Genomic DNA, 25524 nt, shown 5'->3' with positions numbered 1-25524 from the left:
GAGGCACCACACGCGAGTCGAATGCGTTTCGATAAGACTTCGGAGATTCGTCAAAAACCGACAAACTGAAAAGCATATAACATTCTTCACCGAGCTAGCGCTATTCCGCTCCACGGACCCAATATATTCCCGTTTAAACCTTCCTACGACTTTGATGGTATTCATTACTCTCTTGTCGGGGTCCTCGGAGTGTACAATCCAAAGATCACAACGAAACAGCGGAAATTCCCTCAAACCTGCTCCTCTAAGCAAAGATGAAAACTAAACGACCTTAGCTCCAGGTTCTCGAATCTTCCACAACTTTTGCAGGGAAGTATATACACCTTCCTTTTACGTTATGTAGCTCTGCAGGTAAGAATTGGCGTGACGAATTTCTTCATTTTGGTACTAGTGTCCAGGTGGAGGCGTGCAGGCAAATTGTCGTCAGTCAGTTACACGCTGACAGGAGTAATCGAACACCTAGGCTGGCTAGTCTCCGTCAAAATGCTACTTTTTTTTCTACATACGACTGTTGGCACAGACCTTTTGGACTGCATGAAATGGCTCGCTGATCTCAGCTCTATACGGCGGGTCCGAACAATTGCCCGAAAGTTAGTGGCCTGAAGAGGATGGGCACATCCCTCTCAGCCCACCATTAATCGGCTCAATTATGCTCAGTAAATAAGTTTCAATTCGATCCTGGGTCTAATTCTGAGCCAGATGATGACTGCAACGTCGGCGAAGGGCCAAGTGGGCATGCAAAAGCTGGACGTGGGTCTCCATCCAGCACATGGCTTCCGATTGAGATGCGGGCCATGCCGCTGGATTAGACCCTTGACTGCGCTGGAAATAAATCTCCGAGAGCTCCACCTGACTTGCATTGATCTGTCGTTGTTCATCGCATCTCTGTCTCCCTTCTGTATCACTCTGACATTGTTTGGATATCCAAACACGCTGGGTATATCGATACAGCATGACTTCTTTCCCGTCCACGGAACAAGTGGATAGTCCTGCCATTGACCATGAGCCATATTCAAGTGACGTGGATCAAATATCCAGACGGATCTTGGATGTCTTCCTGCAATATGCACTCAACAAATTCGAATATGCACCGGGCGATGTGCAAGGGAAGGGAGAGGGATTCCTTTCTTTGATAGGCCAATTTGTCGCCCATGGAGCTCGTGTGCAGGCGTGTCTCCCCGCTTTTCCTTTTAAGTCTGCCAACAAGGTGTACAAGGTACTCGGCAAATTGCCAGATAAAGCAGAGGAACTGGCACTGGACCGGTTGAACACCCTTTGCAATTCTATCCAGCAATTCTATGCTCCGGGTGCCGAGATTGTAATTATCTCAGATGGCATCACCTACAATGGTGAGTGGATATTTTCTAGTGGGATTTACCACCGCTAACATGTGCCTGATTGATGATAGACTTGCTGTGCATTTCAGACCAAGAAACTTGGCAATATGGAGAAGCCCTGCGGCGCATGGCTGTCGAGAAAGACTTCCAGAACATCCTATTCTCGCGGATCCGGGATCTTCTCGATATCTCACTTCCCGATAACCTGACCGAAATTTTATATGTTGCCAACTGTACAAACTTCCGTCGCTTACTCTTGAACCAATATGGGACGGTGGATCTCGACATTGACGAGGAAATTGCCAAGAATCCAGATACAAAACTGACGTATCTCGGCTACAAGCGGTTCCTGGAATCGGATCTGCAGCACATTTTTCCCCGAGGGGAGGGTCGCTCTGCCCACAGTTACAAGCGGGACTGCAAATATTTGGCCAAGCAAATGCTCGCAAGAGGATATGTACGTACTATCATGACGACCAACTGACTCCAATGTACGAGAAAGGTCTCTAGACTGATTTCGACGGAATAGTCCTTTGCCAGGGCCGTCAAAGCCGCCTTTCCACATCACCTGCGGCTCTCAATCCACGAGTCCATTAGTGGAGACAAAATACCTATCAGTCTACTGAATACCAAAACAGGCTATACCACCCCATGGCACTGTTCTGTGGCCCATCTTGCCAATGGAGAATGGGTTAGTGCTCCGATGGGCGAGTTCAATCAGGAAAGTCGGTTGGAATTGATTCATGTCGATGGGGTTCCCAGTCATTACCGGGAGAAAATGTCCGATGGCGGGCATTCTCCCATCACCGACCTGACGGCAAGTTATCTCGAGTTGCCTAAGTCTATCAATGCCAATGCATATTTCAGTGGGGCATTCAAAAATGCACCAACGTCTCCGACTTCTTCTAGCGATGGTTCCATCTCTGACTCTGAGAGCAAGTACACCGACAGTGGTTTGACAAGCCCGAACATATCGGCAACGTGTGACTCCTCTCCTTCCCTAACTGGACTTGGGATTCACATACAATCAAATCAGGAGACGAAGACCGAGGTTGCGACAGAATACGGTCGAAGGCTGCTTCCCCAGATAATGGATGACCTTGCGGCTTCGAAGCCAGAGACAACCGTTTTCTCTCTCGCCGTACTCTCGGATGGCCTTCTCAAGCTCAACCCAATTTCTGCTTGTCAGTTTACCCGAGCAGTAGACAAGACTGCCTGGTGGCTGCAAGATCAGGTTGGCACGCCTGAATCTGTTCGCCCCATGGCGTATATTGGTCCACGTATGTCAGAGTTGGCAGAAACCCCTACAGTCTTTGGATCTTGGTGTCTGACATTCTTCTTTAATATAGACGATCTCAGACATGTTCTTCTGACTTATGCTTGTGTTAAAGTGGGCTACTCGGTATGTTCCCAATCATCGCAATACGCCCACTTAAGTATCTATTTACCGATTTTCCGCACCATAGGCTCTCTTCCTATCGCCAAAGAATAATGCAGACGGAATTCTGGCGGTGCTTGACAAGTTGGGCTGCAATATTTGGGTCAATGCAATTGATGCATCGCCAATCGCCATGGTGAATGATGTTCTCCACAAGCGGCCTATGAAATGTCTGCAGCTTCCTACGCTCGAAGAGCTCCTTGATACGGAGTCTATCGAGGCTTTCCCGTACACGAAGACTTTTGAAGAGGCCATAAACGACCCATTCTGTTATTTGCATACATCTGGAAGTACAGGATTACCCAAACCCATTCCTTGGTCTCATGGCCTCATTGGTACTATGGATGCAGTCCGAATCTTACCACCGATGGGTGAAACTGCTGATTTGATTCCTTGGACTTCGGACTGGAACGAAGGAGACAAGATATATTCGTCTTTTCCTATGAGTCACGTAAGTTGAGTCCGCTCTTACTAAGTTTTGGGACACGTCGAGTGGCGTGGAAGTAGTAATCAGCTGACCAGATTGTCGATAGGGCGCTGGAATCATCATGGACATTTTGATGCCTGCACTTTTCAACCTCCACTGCGTTTTGGGACCAGTTGGTGTACTACCAAACCTGAACCTAGTGGAAAGGCTAGCCGTTGATGTCAAGATCGATATCTGGAGCATGGTCCCTTCACTCGTCGATGAACTGGGTGAGACTCCCGAAATATTGGAACAGCTACGTCCGAGCAAATTTATCTGCGCATCGGGAGGCCCGGTTAGTCCAGTCAGCGCTGGGAAGGTCAACCAGGTTGTAAGAGTTCTCAACTTGACGGGTACCACAGAAGGCCTCTTTATTGGGAATTTAAAGCCCGAGAGAGAGGACTGGTTCTGGTTCTGCTTCCACCCTTACTCTGGCTTTGAGTTCAAAGAGCTTGAAACAGATGTTTATGAGCACTGGGTACATCGCAACGAGCATTGGCCACTTTTCCAAGGAATCTTCCACACTTTTCCGGATAAAAATTCGATCAACTTCAAGGATCTTTACATGCGACATCCTACCAAGCCAAACCTATGGGCCTTCAAGGGAAGAAGCGACGATCTTGTGGTTTTGTCGAATGGATATAAGATCTCGCCCCTGGAAACAGAGGCATTCATCACCACTCATCCCCACATCAGCGGCTGTTTAATCTTTGGAACTGGAAAACCACAAGCTGGCCTTCTCATTGAGTTGATTGATTCTTCTCAAAAAACACCGGAGCTGCTCGACAGCATTTGGGCCAAGGTTCAGATAGCTAATGCTATGTCTCGGCACAAGAACCAACTACTCAAGGATTTCGTCATTTTCGCACTGCCTGAAAAGCCTTTTTTACGAACAGATAAAAGAACGATCAAACGAGCAGCTACATTAGCACTCTATTCTGAGTACATTGAGCGATTCTACGGCTCGCGCAACGATGATATTGATCAAACTGTGAGACTCGATCTGAGCTCGCCTGCGGCAACCGAAAACTCCATACGAGAGATTCTTTCCAGCTCTCTTCTAGACGTCCAAAGCGTGCTTTCAGATACAGATTTGTTTACTGCTGGACTTGATTCACTCGGCGTCTTCGCTGCCGTCAAAACAATCCGGGCAGCCACAGGCCTGGGTGATAAAATATCACCTCGCCACGTCTACGCCAATCCGACGATTATGGATCTTGCTACCACAGTTTCTACACTATTCGAAGAAGCAAAGGCTGCAGAATCGGGGAACTCGAACGAAAAGGATCATGTTGACGATGCTTCTCGTATGAGCAACATGATTGCTGAGCATAAAGCACGACAGTCCTTCCGCCTCAACGCGTTTGATTACGTGAACCCAAACCACGGTATGGGCATCATGCTCTACTTCTCCATCCACGAGGAAATTTCGTATGAACAAGTGTTTTCCAATCTCCAAGAAGGACTCAATCGCACATTTGACATGATACCTGCTCTCAGTGGCAAAATGATGCATTGCTCCGAGCAAGAGATTAGATATCAAAAAGGAGACCTTTGTGTGACGATTCCACCTCTTTCAATGGCAAACACTGCCAAGAACCGTCTGATCTATAAAGACCTCTCGAATGTTCTCCCATCGTTTGAGCAATTGAAAGATGCCGGCTTCCCACCTTCTGCTGTCCCCGATGATGTCGTCCTGCGAGATGATCCGTTTCCCAAGTTCCCCGCTGAAATTTTTTCAGGGCAGGTGAACTTCATTTCCGGCGGCTGTGTTGTTGCAGTAGACTTGAATCACTGTTGTCTTGATGGTCTTGGGGTCATGGTCGTTCTCAAGGCCTGGGCTGAAAATTGCAGGTATCTCCAGGGCGACCAAGCCGCGACCTGTGAGTGGTATCATCCGGAGAGCTTCAACCACGCTCTGCCAGGGATCATCCACGAAATCGAAGGCTGGGCCCGTCCAGTAGATGAGATTGACCCTGGTACATGGGGATATTTACCTTTTTTCCCACGTGATGATGATCGACAGAGGATGCTTGAAGCTTCTTCCAATGATCTTGGAGATTGGAACTTGCCCCCTGCACCAGACTTCAAGTTGCACGATATCTGGCCGCTCCCACGAGCTGAACGGTGCCTCAAAACTACCTTGTTCTTGATAAGACCCGAGAATTTGGCAAAAATGAAGCAAGAGGTGATATCTGATCCCGAGGCGAAGGGTGTTATCACTTCGATTAGCGACATTTTACAGGCCTTCCTATGGCGGGCTGCGATTCGGATGCGACGAAACATCGCCACCAAGATGCGGAAGGAGACATTCAAGGCAGATGATATTTCGATTCTTGAGGTTCCTACAGACGGCCGCCCTTACTTCTCTCAACTCTTACCCGAGACATATATGGGTAGTCTGCTAATTCTCAATCGATCGACAATGCCCATCGAGACACTGTGCTCGGATCAAACCACCATTGGCCGTGTCGCACACGTTCTCCGGGAGTCTGCCGCACGCATCACACCTTCGGTCGTTCATGACGCCTTTTCGATTCTTCAGTCCTTGCCAAATCACGAAAGATTTTCGACAGCAAATATGGGCCTTGAGCATATGCATGCCATGATTTCGAATATGATGCTTTTTCCAACCAATGAGGTTTGCTTTGGCAATACCTTCTTTGCAAATGGGGGGTTGCCCGAATCCTTGAGACCGCAGCTTGAGCGTGGAAATGGACGTTTCCGCTTCCTGGTCATTCTTCCTATCCGAAAAGACGGGGGAATTGAACTTGTCTTTGGTACCCACCCCGAGGAATTGGACATGCTCCAAGCAGACGGAGAGTTTACAAAGTATGCTGAGCTTCTTAGTGGGGCTTGATGGATTTAGTACTTTCTGTTACATTTACATTACGCGAGATTTGGAGATTTGCAACATCCCCATGTTGATTAAAATTATGCTGTCGTTTTCTGAAATTTTCTTGTTCTTTAACATACATGAGATGTATTTCCGCAAAAATGATACGGGTCCCAGCTGGGTGGGTGAAGCAACTTTCATCGACCGCAATCATAGTCCACATTCGAAACTCACCTGAACTGCCGAAAGACGAGTGCTTCACCGAAACAATTCTAGTAAAATGTCACCAAACGTCGTTTTCAGGTGCTGACTGCCAATTTTAAACGACGTGCTCGATGAGTGGACCAAAGCGCTCAGTGAGCGGATCAATGAGCTTACCTGACATAATGATTGCTCCAATCAGGGCGCTCATAGCCGGCTCCAGATATCTACCCGGTGAGCAAAAATTAGCGAGGGGCTGAGCACTAAGTATCAATAGGAAAGCCCAAGACATGGCATAGTGGAGGAACTCAGATACGTAGGGATCCTCAGATGGGGGAGGGTTCCTCATATTTTATGCAACTCTTCCTACATTCTTCATTACTATATTCTCGTCTCAAGATAATCCTTATGCCATAAGGATTGCTATTATATCCTTTGGAAACTCTTTAATATGATTAGTGGTCGTGCATAGGTGGAGGATTATTAGGGGTGAGCATCACGGTGAAGTAGCTGAGCATAATCGAGTGCCACGAAAACTTTTGTATGGTGACCAAAAGGTGAAAGGTTCAGCTCATGAAGGAGACGATAATTTTTCGCTTAGATATTACTTCTTGGCAATATGATTGAGCGATCCTATTATATTGAGACCACTCTCGGCATATAAAGTTCGCGCTGCATATATGTGAAGATTTTTCATCCTGATATCAACAGCGTCAACTTGAGATAGTTCACGTTTTAATCATCCAGGAGGATTGACACGGTGTCTGATGACCATGGATAGTCGGCACCCTTTGTCTAGGCAGCTTTGAGCTTATGGCTCATCGACATTACTATCCATCTCCCTATTTTTAATTCGATGCGATCCTTGATGAATGACACGACCTATAACATCTGAATCCAGTGGTCGGGGCCCTGATTCCCAACATCGATCGGTGCCCGCCACAGGCGGTATGTCACGTCAATCCGCCGCGTAAGACTCAAGTATAAATCCAAATCCTCGGCGGGAACCTTGATCAAATGCTATCTGGTCTGCTTGGTACAGGGGGGCAATGTGGCCGTCAAAACCACCAGGAAGTTCTTGATATCTAACCCACTAAATACTTAACGAAGTAACCGTTGGGGGATTCCTCGGGATATCAGATAGCCGGATGCTATTTGATCGATCGTGTTTCACTGATCGAATGCGTCTGAAATGTCACATACTTGCGGAACAATACTCTCAAAGAACAACGTTGATTCGATTAAAATCAACCTTTCTCTTTGCTACCGAGAAAGATAGATATCCATTTCAGTATTAATACACATCATCCACCCATAGAGACTTGTTCATGTGATCGTTATTTGCCTTACTTCTTTTGCCTGAATATATTTGATGAAACTTCGACGCGTGATGGCCCTTGCATGACCTACACTTACGCATGAAGCAACTTAGATGCTTGATGATGCTGTCCTGGACTACATTGTCCAAAAATTTCGATGAAACAAACCAGGAACTACCATTGGGGTAGATTGACATAAAGCCATGACCTCTCATTGAAACAGCAATTCTAATTTTAGCTTCAATTTTCGATTGTCGGATTTTCTGATTAGTATCTAGAAATTAGAGGCCAACAAAAGCCACTAGACGAGGTCACTAGAGAAACCTGGGCGTCGATGAAGAAAGATATAAATACCATACTGAAAAATTTCCAAACATATACCATAAGCGCAACAATATTAACTAGCTATTCTACAAGTCAGAGAGTAGAAACCTATCCGCTGGTAATTTCGCCGCTAAGACACGCGATGAAGTGTTTTAGCCCAGGAGCTCAGTGTTTACGCCGATATCAATATTTTCAGTATTCTTTGTCTGCTAATGCCCGCTCCTGTCAAGGCGAATCGAAGCGTGTGCTAAATGGGGTGTTCAATATTCCAGGGCATTTGCTTGCATAGGCCAATGAGAAAACACGTAGATTGATTCGAAGTATCTCTTAAGCGGTCACCTTCGCATATGGGCTTTAGACCCAACGCAAGCGAACAGTGGAGCAAGTTTTGTTAAAACATGTTCAACTCTTTCTCCGAAAATTCGCAGCCCCTGGAGTATGGAGCCCCCGGCATTTTAAATAGACCTGAGGCTGGAGAAGGGTATTTCCCTTTGAGGTGGGAAATTCACGGTAGGGGATGCGTGATGGCTGTCGAGCGTGATCGGGAGAGCGCTGTCAGCCTGGTTTGCCTATTTGAGGAACTTTGCGCGGGTTCTAGACAAAGTAGAACTAGCGCTGCATTCTCACCATACACGAGTACTTCGTACGGTGCTACACAAAAGTTTGATACACAAATTTAAATTCGGGGGTAATAGATATCAAAATTATTCTCTGGATCCAGAAGCATTAGTGCCCTTAAACTCCTCTTGTGCTCTAACCATCATGGCATGCTCTATCCTGCCACCGAGAAGATGGAGTCGGGATTGAAAAGCGGCCTAGGAACACTTCTCCAATGACGATGCCCATAATAACAGCACAGAGAATGCCGACGTTGTATGTCATCACAGCAAGCATCCTGGATCATCATTCGTGCGTGTAGGTTATTATTTAGCGAGCCATAGACATACAATGCATACCCTGTAAGGGCGCGGACGCCCTCCAGCATAGAACCTATTATGTCCTGCGACCAGTTCCATTTTCTATGTGGGCGAAGCGAGTGATCAAAGCGGGGATGAGAATCGACACCATGAGATTCTTGCTCACGCTGATCGGAATAGAGGTGGGGAGTAGGCCCCAGCGAAGGAGTCGAGGGGAAAGCAGCATGACCGTCCGTGTCGTGATTAACCTCCAACTGAGGTGGAAGAGGACTCCCGCGATCCTTGGAACTCTGATTTTGAGTCCATCGGGACGGTGGTAAACTTAATTTGGGTACATCGGATGGTTTGTAATGCGAATGAGTTGGTGTTCTGTCTAACTGAAGTTTCAAAATCCCAAGAAATCGGTTGAACAAAGCGAGAAGGATGAGAAAAAACAGCGAAATGACATATGAGACAACCGTACTTGTCGACCACCAGCTAAATAGGATTGTGACCTTAGTGCTGAAGGTAAAGACCATTGGCATGGCCATATATGTACCGTTCCCGGTGTCGCCAGTGCCATGTTTAGCACGCTCACTGTGATCCATCATGCCCTTCACATGATCCATCTTGCGGGCGGGTTCTAGCACGAGCACAGTGAATGAAAAGTGGGAAAATTGCAAGCTATATAAGACATAATAAGCATAGAGCCTTCTGACGGATTAATCTCACCTCATATTGTGCCCTGGGATGATTCGCCGTCACGCGATGAATAAAAGTACAGCTTCTTGTGGAGTCCTAAAACAAAGACAATCACAGGATGCGTAAGTCAGCGCACCATGACTTGCAATAATGCTTCAAATAGGGTGCGTCTGCAGTTGGCTGCAAGGTTTGAAGCCTCTGGTTCCTTCCCGTCTCATGTATGATTCGACGATGACCAATTTCTGTGGGTTCCAAGGCGCAAATGTGCTCATATCACATTTGTATTCGATGCGGTTTACATAGCAATCTCACCGGTCCAGCATCCATGTATGCTCCCTATGAAGCATTTGTTATTCTTCTTTCCATTCCGACTCACCAACCCACATATTGCTGGCTCAATCTATACATGGTAGAAATCGAGCAATGCTCTGCATTGTCGGCAAGAACTCTCGCCAACAATCGATCTCACCAAACAAAGTTGAATTCCCTGGGATAAAGATTTATCGTGCTATGGAGCAAGGGGAAGGCCATTCTATTCAACCACCGGCATGCCCTTTCCAATGCCAGGGATGGGGTCCGTCGCTCCATTCCTCGGCAAGCATGCCCTGCATCTTATAACCAGGGCTCAGCTACCAATACACAGTGAATGAAATTCCGGGCCTATTCCATTCCGGTACTATGTCATAAACTCACCCAAATAATTTAGTGGCCAAAAGGAGCTCTGTCAGAGGGTGGAAGCCAAAATCGAAGCTAGAAAGCGCCGAAACATCATGGAAAGTAGCCTAAAGCTTTAGTAGCTGGTAATCTTCTCCCTTCGCACGATATTACTGTCCTCCTGGGCACTGCCTATTTTCAATACTTGGGAAAAGATTTATTAAGTAATTCACATACCGTCATTCAGAAACAGTACCACAATACCTGTGCTGGCATTAGACGGTAAACACTCGATTTCAAAATCCTCACGCTCGCGATTATCCTTGGGGAATGAGCCACGACCCAAAATTTAATCGAAGACCTTGATTCAATCAATTTCCTCTTGGACGTTTCTCAAAATGGATGGACTACGTTGAGAAGCACTAGTTCTTGTCAGCCGGCAACAAACGGCTCGACTTGATGGGGATGCAGAGATTATGTTTGTTACAATGCACAAGGCGACAGCTTGTGGCCGAAACGAAACTCGGATATGAACACAGAGACTTGTGATTTGTGCCCTGTTAATAGAACTCCAAATCGGTTCCTCCGAGCCGAACTCAATATCTCTATTTAAAATTGAGATAAGAAGACGGCTTTGGGCGACAATACTCGAGATGAATCTGCAAGTTTTCCTAGATCATGGGGATTCTCCACCCTGGACGACTAAGATAAATGCGAAAGTTCAAACACCATGTACAATTTTAAGGATTTGGATTTTTCGACGGATCCATTCGGACCGTTAGAGAGAGACCGAGGTCTTCATTTATTTCGTATTATTTTCGAGGCAAACAGCGGCCTTCCAACTTAGCTTCTTCGCAAGATCAGATAGCTTCGTGAAGATACAGCCAGTGATATACAACTCTCTCCCGGTGTAGGTGTTTTTCCCAGCTTCTTCATGGAGGTATCCGAGACGGTGTGGTCAGCGCCCTTTCTTATTTCAGTGTGAAGCTGAAAGCGATAATGAACGCACGGCGTAGCTCCCCAAACTGACTCTCGCGGAGGCTTTGTCGGACTCAATGCACCCAAGCGCTGCCTATGTAACGATTGAAGAGCACGCTGCCTAGAAAGGCGCCGCCAAGTATTGACAGAAAGTAACCGACATTCATCGTCATTACCGCGAGCATACTAAATAAAGTTCAGTCATATCCATCACAGAAAGCCGTAGGGATATCAATGCTGACAGTAAATAAGCCACTCCAACAATTACCATGTACGCCGACCATCACGGCTTCATCCGCTCTCAACGGGCGGGTCTCAACTTTGGTCTCGGCTACGCTGGGACGAAGGAGACCTCCACTCCACCTCTGATTAAGGGCAGCCATAATATTGAAGAAATTTAATCGGAATGTCATTAATGCCCGGAATATCACGGTTAACTCGATGAGAAATATACAGGCGCCAGCATACTTTCCAGTGGTGTTTGGGGTAAAGGCAGACGACCAGAGGGGCGTGCTCGTGGAGGTAAAGAAAACCATGTCCATAGAGTGCATACTCATGACCATCGAAGTGGATGTTGCCATCGACGACATGGAGCTTGCTGTCGACGTTGCCATATCCATATCCATCATGATGAGCGGCAATAAAGCTGGTTGTGTTGTGATCGTGCGTAAATCCAAGAGCAAGAGAGGTAGAGAAAAAAGATGGCTAAAGATCGAGCCAAGCGAGAGTTCGCGCTCGCAAGGTGCTTTCTTGGATCAGGTGGCGCACGAAGGTCGGGGGTTGAAGCGGTTGAAACAGTTCTTGACAAGCAAGTGAAAAGAAAGCTCAAAGCACAGATTTCAGTCGAGATGTCGTATATATGTTGGGGTGAAGAAAAGCATTGCAGTATTACAGTACTAAGAGGGGGAGCGCGCATTCGGTGAGAATGGGTCTTGGAGACTCAGTCAGAGGCACTAGTCCAACGCCTCAAGCAGCGCACCAGAATCATTGCCAATCATGGGCTTATCGGTGCAAAGAAAGAGGACCGTGCCGTATCAAGAGATGTCAGGAAAGAGCTCCGGGTAGATCGTCTGAACCGAGCATCCAGATTCTGAGGTTCAGCCGCTCGCCGGTGCAAGATTTTGGAATCTGATGAGTATCGGGGATTCGAACCACACGCGACCAACCGATGGGTAGTCTTGTCAAGAAGCTCAAATCTGCTCACTAACCTCGTGCTTGGGGCGCGGACCCGCCGAGGAAACCCCCCCCCCTGACCCACACTATCAGGAGGCATTGCGATTGCCCTCTGGTATTATCATATTATGGCAGGAGACGCCATAATCCATTATTTATAGGGCGCTCTGATTGACGTTAAACGCTCTGGGGAGGCCAAGATTCTGGGCCATTCGGGACCAATTACGACAAATTATACCAAATCCAGCCTTGCTGGGAAGAAAAGTCTGCCCGCGCGGTTTACACACTCACGACTGGAGATTGGTTTTAAAGTCACTTTACAGCACCACCGCAATTTTCGACTGCAAACTATTATCTTCGCATCACAATGGCCGCAAGCTGGCTCACACTTCCTGTGCAATTGACCGGGAGTCGCGAGTTCACTTGCGATGGCTTCACCGCGGAACAATGCGAATACTACATGCGTCGGTGGCATTTCTGGTGAGAACTTCGCTTCGGTCATCCCCAACATAGTTTTCACCTTCTGACTCCGGATCCATCGAATAGGTACATTGCGGACTACTTCTACGCTTTGCCAACGGTAGCCTTTTTCATGTGTACCCTGGGGATCTTTATCATCGGGCACGTATCATCGCAACTACTAGGATATCGAAAGTTTCGCGGTCCTCGTTTATGGCAGAAATGCATCGCCATGATCCGATACTTATCGTATCGTGGCTTTCACATCAAGTCACTGCAGTGGAACTCGGCACCCGTAGGGATTTTGCTGCTCGGTGCGGCTGGGGCTGTGTATTTCTTTTGTAAGCAAACGGAGGACGCGGTGCCAATAACATGTCGTGGGCTAATCGCGGTACCTCCAGGCATGGACCTCATTCCCCAGCCATACTACTGGCCAAGTCTCGATTTTGGCGGTTCTCCCCCATTGGGAACCAGATCGGGCTGGATGGCGCTGGCGTGCATGCCATTTGTCTTGTCCGCTTCCCCCCGCAATCGATGTGTTCTGAGGGAGACTAATTTTTCTGTACAGTGCGACTGCCACGAAGACGAGCTGGATCACATTTTTTACCGGTGTTTCGCATGAGAAGCTCCAGGTGTTTCACCGATGGATCTCCTATGCCTTTTTCGTTCTTGCACTGATGCACACCTTTCCGTTTATCGTCTACCATATAAGATTTCATGACATGATGATGGAAGTGGAGATGGGCCTCCTCTTCTACTGGACAGGCATTGTCGCCCTCGTCTTCCAGGCCTGGCTTACTTTTGCATCTCACAGTGTAATCCGGTACGTAAAAACTTTGCAGAACGACTACGTTTGATCAGTCGTCGAAACGCCATCATTTAATGCTAATATATCACGCAGAAAACTCGGCTACGAGATTTTCAAGTCAACACACTTTTTCGCTGCGGCCATGTTCGTTCTAATCTTCTTTTGGCACTGTGACTATACTCTCACCTCTTGGTAAGTCCAAGAAGCCACCGCAACAATCCTCCATGACAAACACTGACATAGTCACAGGCACTACTTTATAGCAACGGCAGCTGTATATGTACCTTGTTTCGCCCACTCCTGGCTACGCACCTGCTTCGAGCACGGGATCCGACAAACAGCCCAGATATGCGTGGAGGACAATGGCTTTACCCGCATCACAATCCCCGTGAATTCTACCTGGAGACCCGGACAACACTGCTTCCTCCGCTTCACGAGCTTCGGCCTTTTACGCGCGCTCTCGGCACACCCGTTCACCATCTCCTCCCTGCCATCAACAAATCCAGGTGTCCAGTCGCAACTCGTCTTCTACATCCGTCATCAAAGTGGTTTTACCGCGCAGCTTTACGAACACGCCTTGAAACACCCGAATGCCACGGTCCCTGTGCTGATCGACGGTCCATGCGGAGGCATTAACATGCAGCCCTACGCGCACAGCAATCATCTCCTCGTGATCGCAGGAGGCTCGGGCGTTGGCTGGACACTGCCGTTCATCGAGCAATTCATCGCGTACCACTCCACACCCGCCGACGAAGAATGCGGCCGAGCTGTAGAAGTCGACAGCGAGAAGGAAGCGGGTGATAGCAGGCCACATCGTGCATGCAGAAAGTCAGGACCCAGCTCGCTGCGGCTCATTCTGGCGACAAGAGATGTTAGCAGCAAGATTTGTTATACTCGAGCTGTCTGCAATTTGTTGGCAGAGCACGCGGGGATAAACTCGCTGTCTAACCTCCATATCCAGGTACACTTGACTGGTGAGACCATACAAGACATCGAATCTATCAACATGATTCAAGACCCTTCTTCCTCTTCAAAAGAGCAGACGTTGCCAGAGAAAAATAGTGATCTCAGAAACCAAGCAGAAATCCCCATGGCTGTGGACGAGTGCAAAGGCCGTCCACAGCTCCCTTCGATCGTTCGAGAAGCGGCAGGGGTAGTGAAAGCAAGTGAGTCGCTTGGCGTATATGTCTGCGGCCCGACGACTATGCAGAATGATGTTCGCAATGCAGTTGCAGACGTCAATTTGAACATTCTTAAAGGGTCGAAGTCTGGGGGGGCTTATTTGCATTGTGAACATTTTTCTTGGGCATAGGTGATGTTGCGATGCTGTGGAACATTAATGAATGATATTAGATTACTTTGCCTCGGCGTTTTACTTTTCATTTATTTATTGGAAGTGAAACGTGATCATTTTTAGGTAGATCACAGATCAATAACGTAGAGATCAAATGAAGAGTGGGAGACACTCGTTCACTGTGCCATAACCATAACCTATGCGTGCGGGGTGCAATGAGACGGCTCGAGAGTTGTTCTATAAGACTCAAGGGAGACCTCAGAGTAACGCGAGTGATAATAGGTTAATTAAATAAGCGTTTTCAGCTAGCTAACGACTTGAATCTACTTGATAGATTTGAGCCCATGTAGGGCCTGAGCGGCTCGGCAATACCGTGGTACGATTCCGAGGTATAGATCACGGGACATATATATGGGACAGACATCCAGCGCACCGAAGTGATGCAGAGGATGGGGCACGTGTACCGTGGGGTGTTCCTCCCAAACAAAAAAAGCACCAAGTATTCAAGGGGTGATATACAAATAGAGAGGGGAATCGGGAGGTTTCGCATACGAGATCGGGTGTGTCGCAGGAGCAGTGGGTGCGGCCAGTGCGTCTTAGCTTGTCCAATAAGGAGGCTCATCTGCAGGCGCAACAAGGTCCGCCTGAGGGTAGTCGCGCTTCTCGTATGCGGGATAACGGCGCTGGTCGTAGCACTATTGGGTCAGCAGGCATGAGTCTTGTTAACTAACTAGTTAGTTAACCATCTACTGTCATGCTGACCACACGGTTGACCCAGAGTACCTGACCCAGTCTGGACTAGTTGTCGGAACAGCAGCATCACAGAATACCCCGAAGGAGATACTACTTAACTAATTAGTATTAGATCCGCAGATTGGTCATTATTATGCCCACATAAATTGCAAGATTGGGGGTTTATAGCAATTCCAGCAGACTTGTCGATATCCTATAAGTGCACCCGACGATCCACTAGCAGTGTTTCCGACTCCACTCTGTATTTCTCTAACATATTGGATTAGTCAGCTGATGTACAAAACCGGGGAGACGAGAAGCAATGATTATGAATATTCTTATCTCCAGATGTGCTATCTCTGACGGCTTTATCTAAAATCTCATAGCCCACTTTTGTTGATCAAATGGCTGCTGGCCAAGCGTCAATCCCATCTAAGATCGCCATATCCATGCCTGATGAAAGGTGTGTCTCCATATGACTGTGTAAGAGAAACGCTCCTGGGTTCTCAACATGATAACGGATCGCAATCCATGCCCCGCCACTAGGTGACATGAAATAAGTGTCTCGATAAAGGGGTGTCTGCAAAAAGCTCTCAGGCGATTCCTTCGAAGTAGCTTCAATGGAGCTCCACACAAACTTGCCGTGATCTGCTCCAGTCAAAAATGCCTTGTTGGAATGTTCATGGATTGGGTGGGGAGGCTGAAGCAAGGTTGGTGGTGGTATCTCCAGCTGGAAGACAATATCGATCCAGGTGTCATTTTTTGTGGTGATCTTGAGTGTCGGTGCCAGATCAGGAGAACTCGGATCATAAAGAGCCGGTTTCATAGACTATAGCGTAGCAGGAAGGAAGGTGGTACCATCTAATGTTCATTCCCAGGATGAGTTCAGTCTCCCAAGAGTTAGAAGGTGAAACTCATCAGCGACTTCAGCAGGCAGTATTGGGGGATACGGTGGCAGATGTGTCGTGTTAAGAACAATCACAGACTCAGTCGTGTTGATACCTCCATAGTCAAAATACGGAACTGACTGGTAAGAGCTCTGCTCGCTTCCAAGATAGGACAAGGTTGCGAAGCCGGAAATGACCTGATTGCCATTACCAGCGACACGGATTGTTTACTTGGCTAAGCGCTGATCTAGCCTGACCATGGCCGAGTACCGCTCCCCGTTGTATATCGGGAACTCATGGGCCAATTGAGGCTCAATATAACGACCGTCGACCTCGTATATGTAGAGAGGGTGTTCATCAATAGATACAGCCAGTGCCTTGATACCCGCCGCACTGATGAAGTTGAAACTTGCCCATTCTGCGTCACGATCAACTTGGAATACTGTTGTATCACCTTGACTCGGGACGCATCCAGAGTTGAGACCTTCAGGAAGTGCTGCAGAATTGTGTTTCCAGTCTCCCTGTAGAGTGACCAGGAATGGATTGCATCTTAGAGAATGGTTAGTTTAATTAGATCACTGCAAGGAAAAATCGAGGAACAGATCATGGAAATACCCTTTATCAGTCAAACTTTCATTGACCACTTGTCTAATCTGCGGTGGCTGTAGCGCCGTCAACTCCTCCGGAGCCTTGCAGTAGACAGACCCACTACCATTGATGAGGACACTGTCAGAGCAGCTGGTTCAATTAGCATCGAGCCTAGAATAGATCCTAAACAGTGTCTTACAAGATATCATATCCTGATTCTCTCATGGCCTGCATATAAGCGTCGGAGGTCAAATGATCCCAATCAGAAAGCACGACCAGTTGCGGGTTCGATGCCGCTGTTTTCATTGCCTCGATTTCAGCTGGATCACTTGAGATCATTGAGAAAGGCGATTCACGGTTTGCTGCAGGCCTGGACACATGTAAGTCTTTCAATTTCCTGCTACAAGAAGCGCACTCACCGAATAAATATTGCGCCGTATAGCCCATCCATTTTTCTATATTTATCATGGGAGTGGTACCAATAGGTTCCATACTGTGTAGCTTTCCACTTGTAAACGTGTCTGGCGCCTGGAAGAATAGCCCATTGCGATAGACCCGATACACCATCACTCCAAGGTGTATTTTGCTGTCTTCACACCCCAATTCATGTCAGCCGAGTATTTCAATGCAGTTTGTTCATTTTAAATAGTCAATCGTACTTAATTCCATGGAAGTGAATTGATGGATTAAAAGGGAGATGGTTGGTCACTTCTATCTTCTCGGGTCAAAACAGTTTTTGAATGGATCCAGGTGTCTCAGTGCTCACCGTCACATCATCCCCCTCGTCGAGATACAAGGGTGGACCGGGAAAAATATCGTTCACAAAAATTATTTCTCGTGTGAAGCCATTAGGTGATCCATTTTGCCAAGTCGGTTCCAATGAAAAATTGACTTGTGCTGCCTGGCTAAATATGATGTGTTTTACTAGTATCAACGTAAAGAATATCTGAAGTGTCATTTCTCCGGATGAAGGGTTGGAACATCAAGTTAGTCATTGACAAGAATAATCAATCAGCCAGCGTTCGGAAAGGGTCGTCCGGGGTTTTGAATATGATTTTGTGTCCTCGAAGCATTCTTTCTTTCTCCTTCATATCTACCAGGCAAAAATTGGCCCTGGAATGTGCCAGCTAAACAAATGAAACAACCCTTGGTAATGTTATGAAGCATGCGTTCACCACGATCATCCTGTTTGTCGTAAACGGTGTTTATTTTGAAGCTTTCTAATATTTCCAAGATTCGGTGGTCATGGTACAATTTTTTATAGTCTGTTGCCTAAGATGTTTTTAATAGGGTACGTGTTATTTCACGGGTTCTGTATCGCAGGTTAGTGTTACGCGGTGCCGACTGGTCACTGTGAGTTAGAAGTCCACGGGTTATACTTGCCTCGTTCCAACTGCGAATCCCAAGACTGTCTCTCAATCGTACCGTTGCTTCGCAAAGCCTTACTGCGGGTTGGATCCTGTTGAGGGTCTTGCAGGACGTGCCAGAGGTGCGCGCCAAGTAGGTCAATCACTAAGTGTTGCCACGAAGTGAATCCCCTACCTGTAGGTTGGGTTTGTCTTAAAGTTGAACTGTGAAGTGCAGAGTGCTCAAGGTAGTAACCCAGTAGCAATGTGCAATTGATCGCGAAGAACTAAATACATGATGCTAAATGAGTGTCCTTATATATCCAGTCCTCCGTGGTCGTGGTATACTGATGGGTCTGTCGAGTGCTATACCGGACTAGCTAGTCCCATAGTCCGTGCGGTATACCCATCTGTATACCTCTTTAGTCACGTGCGAGGGTGGCCGTTTCTTGCAGCGTGCTAGTCGTCCCGTCGGTCAAGGTTGTATACGTCGGCGCATGGTTAGCGGGAGGCCAGAAGTGGTTCCTACCACCTGGCACACGTGACAGCGCCATCCTTTGGTGCTTGTGGGGTGATTGGTTCACAGCTCCCCTCAAATAGTTGCGGCCCTCGCGTTTCCTTGAGGTCTGTAACAGTTAGATAACCTGTTTGTGAAGACTCGATTCGATTTAACTATACCAACATACTATTTACAAAAAGCTTAAGGAGGGGGAGTTTACTCCGCGCGTTCTCCACGTCAACATACCAAGGTCTCGTGATACACGTGACCTATATCGGGCACTGGCCCGTGACAAAGAGCATCACATTAGGCCACCAGGGCCTAACACCCCCCCCCCCCTTTTTTCCCATACATAAGCTCCCGCCCCTAATTCCAGTCTAGTAGACTTGAATTACTCCTATAGGATAGGGAACCGTCCACGAAAGCGAGTCGTACACGAGGCGAATGTCTAGGCGGGAGACTATATCTGACACTAGTACTACGTAGATAACGTAGGTACAGAGACTACGCAAAAGTTTGAACACCCCAGGACCCACATTGGCTGATTACATAATATCCTGCCGGCCGTAAAGCCTCCTCCAGCACCTCATAATATCGAAAAATTCAGAGCGAAGGGAAAATTAAGTAACAGGAATTAGGTTCCGGTAAGCATAATATTAGATAGACTATCAATGACTCATGATAATATCTCTTGTACGGATTTCTGTGTGTTCCTGGCACCGAGATTTGGAAAGCGGTATGTCACTATATTAGGCGGTCTGGGAGCGGGTCACGAGGGGGTGTCTAAACTTTTGCGTAGTCACTGTACCTGGTACCTACTACTTCTGTTTCGGCCCCTCAACTGGCATCGACGTTGATTAGCGGAACCAGCTTAGACGAGTCAGTACGAGAGGCCCAAAGCGCGAGCGCGATTACTCGGTAGAGAGGTAGAGTTACTGCTTTGTGCTTGTTGATGGTCATCGACTTCGAAGTGCCGTGATCTATATATCCTTGAATCTTGCGTGAAGATTTTCAAATTGGCCCATGCCCAATCATACCGCTAGGACAACACACCATATTGACCAAGTGTTCCAAGACTTGCCTTCAGACGGATCATCCTTTTTATGGATTGAACGAGTCTCGGGCGGGAGTGGCAAATGGAGAAGCATTGCCGGCACAGCTGAACCGTCATCATATCGTGATGGGCACATCAACAAAGACCGCGGGCGAATGTACACATGTCATATACAAAGTCTCAGTCTACAACATTTAATCTTCCAATGATATCGACAGAGGATATTGCTTATTCGAGTTGGTCAAACTACATTCTGTCCAATGTCTTAAATCTCCTCCACTATGTATGATCAACTTCTGGCTCTTCACCAGCCCAAATGGGGCGCAGATCGGCAGAAAACGTGGGACGACAGTGGCGACTGGTTCTTCTTTCTTCCAACCCAGACCCGATCGCCTCTAGCGGAGCTGCATGGTTCACATTTGCCCATTCCACTTCCTCCATGTCTCATCTTTTTTTGCCCAGTGTCACCTCCATCCTCGTGTGGAGAGAGTAGACTCACTGGCTTCTGCCTCACGTTCACAGAGTTAGTATCCTGTCAGTCTCACCACCGGACCTTCACTGCATGACTAGCAGCAAAAACAAGGCGTCTTTGCGACATTTCGTGTCTCTCCACCGAGGCAGGAAACACGGCGAGCCCGGCTGGCAGTGATGCTATTTTAGCCATCCGACCTTGCGCATGATCTCACCCTGCGACCTGCTGAACCGGACCCAGGAGACCGTGCTGCGTTGCTCGTAAGATCTGCATAACACTACAGTACTAACAAAAGCTCCGCACTGTGCGCCTCAGTCGTTTCGAGTCTCTATTTAAAGGACGATCACATCCGCCTTCACATAGTGTGGTTCATTCGCCTCAATCATTTCCTCGTGTCTTCCCACCCTTCCACCTGCACAATCCAAAAAATCGCAAAGATGAAGTTCCTCGCAACCCTCGCTCTTATGGCCACTGCGGCCTTGGCCACCCCGGTCGCCAAATCGCCCAAGGAATTTCACTTGAAGACCGCGGGCGCCAGCAATGCCAAGTTTAATGACCTCTTCGTCTACGCCTATCACACTGGTGCCGGATTCAACGATGCCGTGCTCTCCAAGGACAACACCATCGCCAGCGCGTTCTACTTTAATGGCACCATGGCTTTGGCGGACCTCAAGACTGAGTTCCCGTGGGGCATGATTGCGCCTGGTGATGCCAACTATGCCTGTAAGTGTGAACCCAAGAGACAAGAGAGAAATCAAGAGCCAGAGAGAAGCTGTCTTTGCCCGAGAAGTGGGAATTGTCGAGGATCTGTCAAGAGAAACTGTACTGACATGGTATTCGTAACAGCGTGGGAGCCAATCTTGATCAACGCTGGTAGCGGCACAGAGGGATTCTCCATCGACAAGGGCAATTTTGTCTGGTCGAAAGATTATGGTTTCGGTGGCTGGCTTGGTAAGTGATTCCGTTTATTCCCCCTGAGGCGGAATTTGTGCTCCACCGAGAACATCGAGCTGACTTGAATCGTACCTACTACGTAGTCTGCGACTGGTATCACAACGCGCCCCAGCTGTTCTACCTGAACCGTTATTATCAGGCAAATATTCCTTCCAGCTGCAGCAAAGTGCAGCTCAAGCCCATCTCCCTCTAGTGGAGTGGTAATGGGTACTCTCCCTGCTCCTTCGCACCATTCGAAGGGCCCAGCTTTTCTGCTACGATGCATGACAAAACTCGACTCTACATTAATTATGATCACAACCTCGCTTAATCTTCGCCCTTGAAATTCACTCCTTCAGCGTGCTCTCAAACTTCTATCAATTCATGAACGACGTAAAACCTGCGTAGCGCGGATTTTTATCTTTATCACAAGGCAGTGACCGGAGTTGAAATCGGTCCGGTCCGTAAAATCGACGATATATCCTAGCCTGCAGGCGAACTTCCTCGTTAAATGTTCCCTCAATACTGCCTTGGGAGTGCTCAGACACATTGTTCCGGCAAATCCTCACGGAATCGGTACCTTTTCGAGCACGAACCTCAGTTAACCACCGATGTCCCGTTGTAAATTACGTGATGTCATTACTGTGGATCATTACTAACGACCTTGGGCCCCCTACACCAGGGTAATAATACTAATGCAAGATCCAAGATTATACGCCGTCCCTCAGGTAGACTGCTATAGACTATCATATACCGGTAGCGTTCCAGGATAAGAATCCAAGAAGCTCTTCGATACGAGACCACAAATGCAAGAGATACTTCGCTTTGTCGCGGGCTGTATTAAGCTGGTCATCGAAGTACGTCCGGGGAGGCTCTTACGGATTCATTGTAACTATCTTCAAGGTCGAGAACCGCACATGGATATTGATCGCTAGATTCCTGCGGGGGGGGTATCATCAATTGCCAGAACGGGATGTATTGAGCGCGTCTGTTCTAGCTCTCTTGGTGGACCGGTGCAGAGGAGCTCTTAATATTCGGGTGAACGACTACTTTCTCACTTCATTCGTTGGTGTGCCGAGTACCGAGCACCCAGTTATGAAGAACCTTGCAGAAAACCTCCAAGTCAAGTCGTGAATTTTCCACCTCTGTCACTTTCCAATCTGCGGCACCTAGTCACGAGGTCCCCAAATTCGAGGGATCTACATGTTGCACCGGTATGTTCATGCTCCCGAAGACAATAGAGGTGGGTAGAGATGGCGGTCAAGAAAAACTCTAGCATTTCTCAATGTTCCCTTCAAGATCCAGCCATTAAGTTAAAGGTTGTGTGTTTTACCTGCTGCCCAGGAGCAGCAAATTGATCCCACAAACTCGACCTGGTTTAGTGGGTCAAGCGAGACCAGATATGTTCACAGTGTGGCGAATGTCTCCCTTTTGTATTCCAGAAATCTGTCTACTGACAAGCTGGACAGACAGCCATGTCCTCGTCAAACGATATTACAAGAGTGAACAGGTAGGAAAGCCCACCTGGTGCTGTGACTTTTAATATTCATCCGTTCACTAGAATCTTCCACTCCGTGACAGTCCCGCGTAGAGACTCAGAGCAGGCCCAGACAGCGCATTACCCTCCACTTCAAATTTACAAGGGAATGAACAACCCTCCTGCTGAACACTCCATTGCTTGCGGGGAACCCTGTCACTTCATACCTTAAAGCTCTCCCGGTCCTGCCGTGTTTACTATTGGACTATTTCTCCATAAGTACGTCTGGTCGTTTGGTGTTTGATTTACCAATGATGGGCATGAGTGGCGCTGCAGCATCACTTTGTAATCTAGACCCGTAGCACATTCATTCCAGGAAGCGCTGTTGCCGATTCTGTGCGGAGCACGCTCCGAAGACGGAGGGGAATGGATGGATGGCGGACGGAGTTTGGCTGCTTACTGTACTTTCTCAGATCGGATTGGTGTGAGAAAAAGCCTGTTCTCACTCCTTGGCCGAGGCAGGGACTCCAATGCTGTGACGTAGAGTGTGATAGAATAGTATGACCGGCTGCGCATGTGAATATGTGATTCTCAAAGAGTGGTTGCATGGGGAGATGAAGGGTGAGCGATGGGGTTGGGTTGTACAATATACATTCCGATCATGGATATTTCACTTCGCATAATGCATTGAATCGTCGAATCTCCGACTGCGCACTGATGACAAATTAAAAGGTCTTCCAATTATTACTGATTATTGTGGAAGCACAAATGTCGCAGCCTAGAATCGCACGAGTCACTAGCTAGGCATGGAATACTGAGGTAAATGGCACAGCAACAATGATGGAATCGGGCAATTCACATCCGAGACGCATGATCAATGGGTTAGGAGAGAACAGTCTTCTCTAAATGATCTGTTTTGCACGCATTTTGTTCTTCCTACAAAATCATGGCTGTGGGCAGTCGGGAGGCACTTGGGTTTCGTGCTGACTTTGTACTCCTGAACCGTCTCTTACGTCCTCATAGGGGCTCGATACATACAAATAAATGCACACAGCCACTGGATACTAGACACTTAGACAGCTCATAGCTTATAAAATGATCCTAGAGTCGCTCATCCCGGTTCCTAGAATCTCCTCGGCATAGGGGGGAGGGACGAGCAGGAAATCCTAAACAAGCTTGACCAAAGCACATGTGGAAGAAGAGGCTTTAAATAGAAACGTCCTGCTCCTCACACACTTCCGCTCTTTCAAATCGATGCTCCCCTTGGGATTTATCTCAACAAATTCAATAGTGGCCAGCGTTGGGGGGGGGGGGGGGGGGGTTAGGTTTAAGTGAAACAGACAAACATGCGTGAATTCGGTAATCTATGCGAAAACGAGTGGAGAATACGACAAAAGCGAAGAATCCACCTCAAATACTACCCGACCCATTCCAACTGCTTGGGTCACGTTTTAGTAGAAGCCTCGATGGTATGAACTCCAATCACCCACGAAGATGTAAGTGGATCCAATGTGGGCCCCAGGATAGTTAGTACCGTGAAGCCCTCAACTTGGTCTTTTGGGTTTTCTTTTCCTTTCTTTCTCTTCACTGCAGAATCCAACAAAGGTTTTGAAAGTGTGCAAGGATGTCTCATCGGTGCACTGGTGTGAAAGGTAGGGGTACTATCTTTGTTCGTGAGAAATGATGTATAGCGCCGGGTCTGCTTGAAGGGATCTTCTCGAGAAGTTCATGTGACATGCGAGGAAAGATATCCATGCAACAGATTTGGGGGGGGATGGGAATGGCAGATTGAAAGGAACGAAATGTCGGTTCAACTCCGCAACAGGCAGGATTCACGGAAGATCGAGTCAGTGTCTCGAGAAATGGTTTGCAAGCTCTAATCTGATCCGATGATCGATGCTCTGAGTTTAATGCTCACCGGTTAAACGTCGGGAGCGTGTGTGGCCATCTACGGATTTGGCTCGGATTGGATTACTCATCTTCGGCATATTGGACGTCTCCAAACGTCTCCGAGGCAGTTCGCGCCTGGTCCCATGGGCCATCGCAGCTTAGCTCTTGACTGTGGATACAGGTGGGTGGAGGAAAAGGAGTGTCTTTATAATAAAGTTTAAGATGAAACACAACCTCAGTATTGAGTAGGCTAGAAGTGGAACTGCCAGCTGCAGCAATGTAGTTGTGTCTCACTATCTTGTACACTTCTGCATACAGGTATGAAGAGACTCGAAGAGAGATCGATTCAATATGATCTAACAAAAATGGGGCAGGTTGGCAGCTTTGTGGTCAGGATATTTACTGCCTCTTTGGGAGGTGGCTGTCGGTAGCGTATTCAGTTTGGGCTGTAGAATAGGGGGCTCGCCCCTCTGGATCATCGACAGCCTTGACTCGAGTCCGGCAGTGTATCCCGATTTACCGTTGAGCACAGTCCAGGGGACAATGATGAGATGTGTCGAACATAATCTGACAGATCTCAGCAAATGGTGATGGAGCATCGCGGCTGTGTGGAAACTCGGTCATTTGAATCCAGTGGTGACGAAACACGCCTTGCAGTAACTGCTACGGCAGAGGGCGAGTGAGTGTCAGAAACGTCTTCGCCATTCATCTCACGACACTGTCGCGCGCCCAGCTTGGTCCTTTTGCGGCGCGTGCTGTTT

General features: G+C 47.7%; 6 protein-coding genes across 6 annotated transcripts; 4 read left to right on the top strand and 2 right to left on the bottom strand.

The window, feature by feature from the left end:
* Positions 1-952: 952 nt before the first annotated feature.
* Positions 953-6101, top strand: POX_h09438 (Isocyanide synthase-NRPS hybrid crmA; the record flags this gene model as incomplete). Its single annotated transcript, XM_050118192.1, has 6 exons — positions 953-1349; positions 1409-1794; positions 1867-2617; positions 2687-2739; positions 2804-3226; positions 3309-6101. 6 exons carry the CDS (start codon positions 953-955, stop codon positions 6099-6101), a joined length of 4803 nt encoding a protein of 1600 aa, XP_049964979.1.
* Positions 6102-8674: 2573 nt separating this feature from the next.
* POX_h09437 (putative copper transporter crmD) lies at positions 8675-9446 on the bottom strand (the record flags this gene model as incomplete). The annotated part of the gene is made up of 2 exons (XM_050118191.1): positions 8675-8816; positions 8869-9446. The coding sequence occupies 2 exons, from the start codon at positions 9444-9446 to the stop codon at positions 8675-8677; spliced, it is 720 nt and encodes a 239-aa protein (XP_049964978.1).
* A 2239-nt stretch (positions 9447-11685) lies between these two features.
* Positions 11686-11967, top strand: POX_h09436 (uncharacterized protein; the record flags this gene model as incomplete). The annotated part of the gene is made up of 1 exon (XM_050118190.1): positions 11686-11967. One exon carries the CDS (start codon positions 11686-11688, stop codon positions 11965-11967), a length of 282 nt encoding a protein of 93 aa, XP_049964977.1.
* A 724-nt stretch (positions 11968-12691) lies between these two features.
* Positions 12692-14903, top strand: POX_h09435 (uncharacterized protein; the record flags this gene model as incomplete). Its single annotated transcript, XM_050118189.1, has 6 exons — positions 12692-12804; positions 12871-13124; positions 13185-13296; positions 13352-13606; positions 13685-13783; positions 13841-14903. The coding sequence occupies 6 exons, from the start codon at positions 12692-12694 to the stop codon at positions 14901-14903; spliced, it is 1896 nt and encodes a 631-aa protein (XP_049964976.1).
* Positions 14904-16017: 1114 nt separating this feature from the next.
* On the bottom strand, positions 16018-17543 carry POX_h09434 (Laccase abr2; the record flags this gene model as incomplete). Its single annotated transcript, XM_050118188.1, has 6 exons — positions 16018-16446; positions 16543-16701; positions 16762-17053; positions 17120-17242; positions 17292-17462; positions 17512-17543. 6 exons carry the CDS (start codon positions 17541-17543, stop codon positions 16018-16020), a joined length of 1206 nt encoding a protein of 401 aa, XP_049964975.1.
* Positions 17544-20900: 3357 nt separating this feature from the next.
* Positions 20901-21610, top strand: POX_h09433 (uncharacterized protein; the record flags this gene model as incomplete). The annotated part of the gene is made up of 3 exons (XM_050118187.1): positions 20901-21186; positions 21310-21414; positions 21501-21610. The coding sequence occupies 3 exons, from the start codon at positions 20901-20903 to the stop codon at positions 21608-21610; spliced, it is 501 nt and encodes a 166-aa protein (XP_049964974.1).
* Between the last annotated feature and the right edge of the window lie 3914 nt (positions 21611-25524).

The sequence above is a fragment of the Penicillium oxalicum genome, chromosome VIII, assembly GCF_001723175.1.
Source record: "Penicillium oxalicum strain HP7-1 chromosome VIII, whole genome shotgun sequence".
NCBI classification, from domain to species: Eukaryota; Fungi; Ascomycota; class Eurotiomycetes; order Eurotiales; family Aspergillaceae; genus Penicillium; species Penicillium oxalicum.
This window is presented reverse-complemented; position numbering and strand designations above follow the sequence as displayed.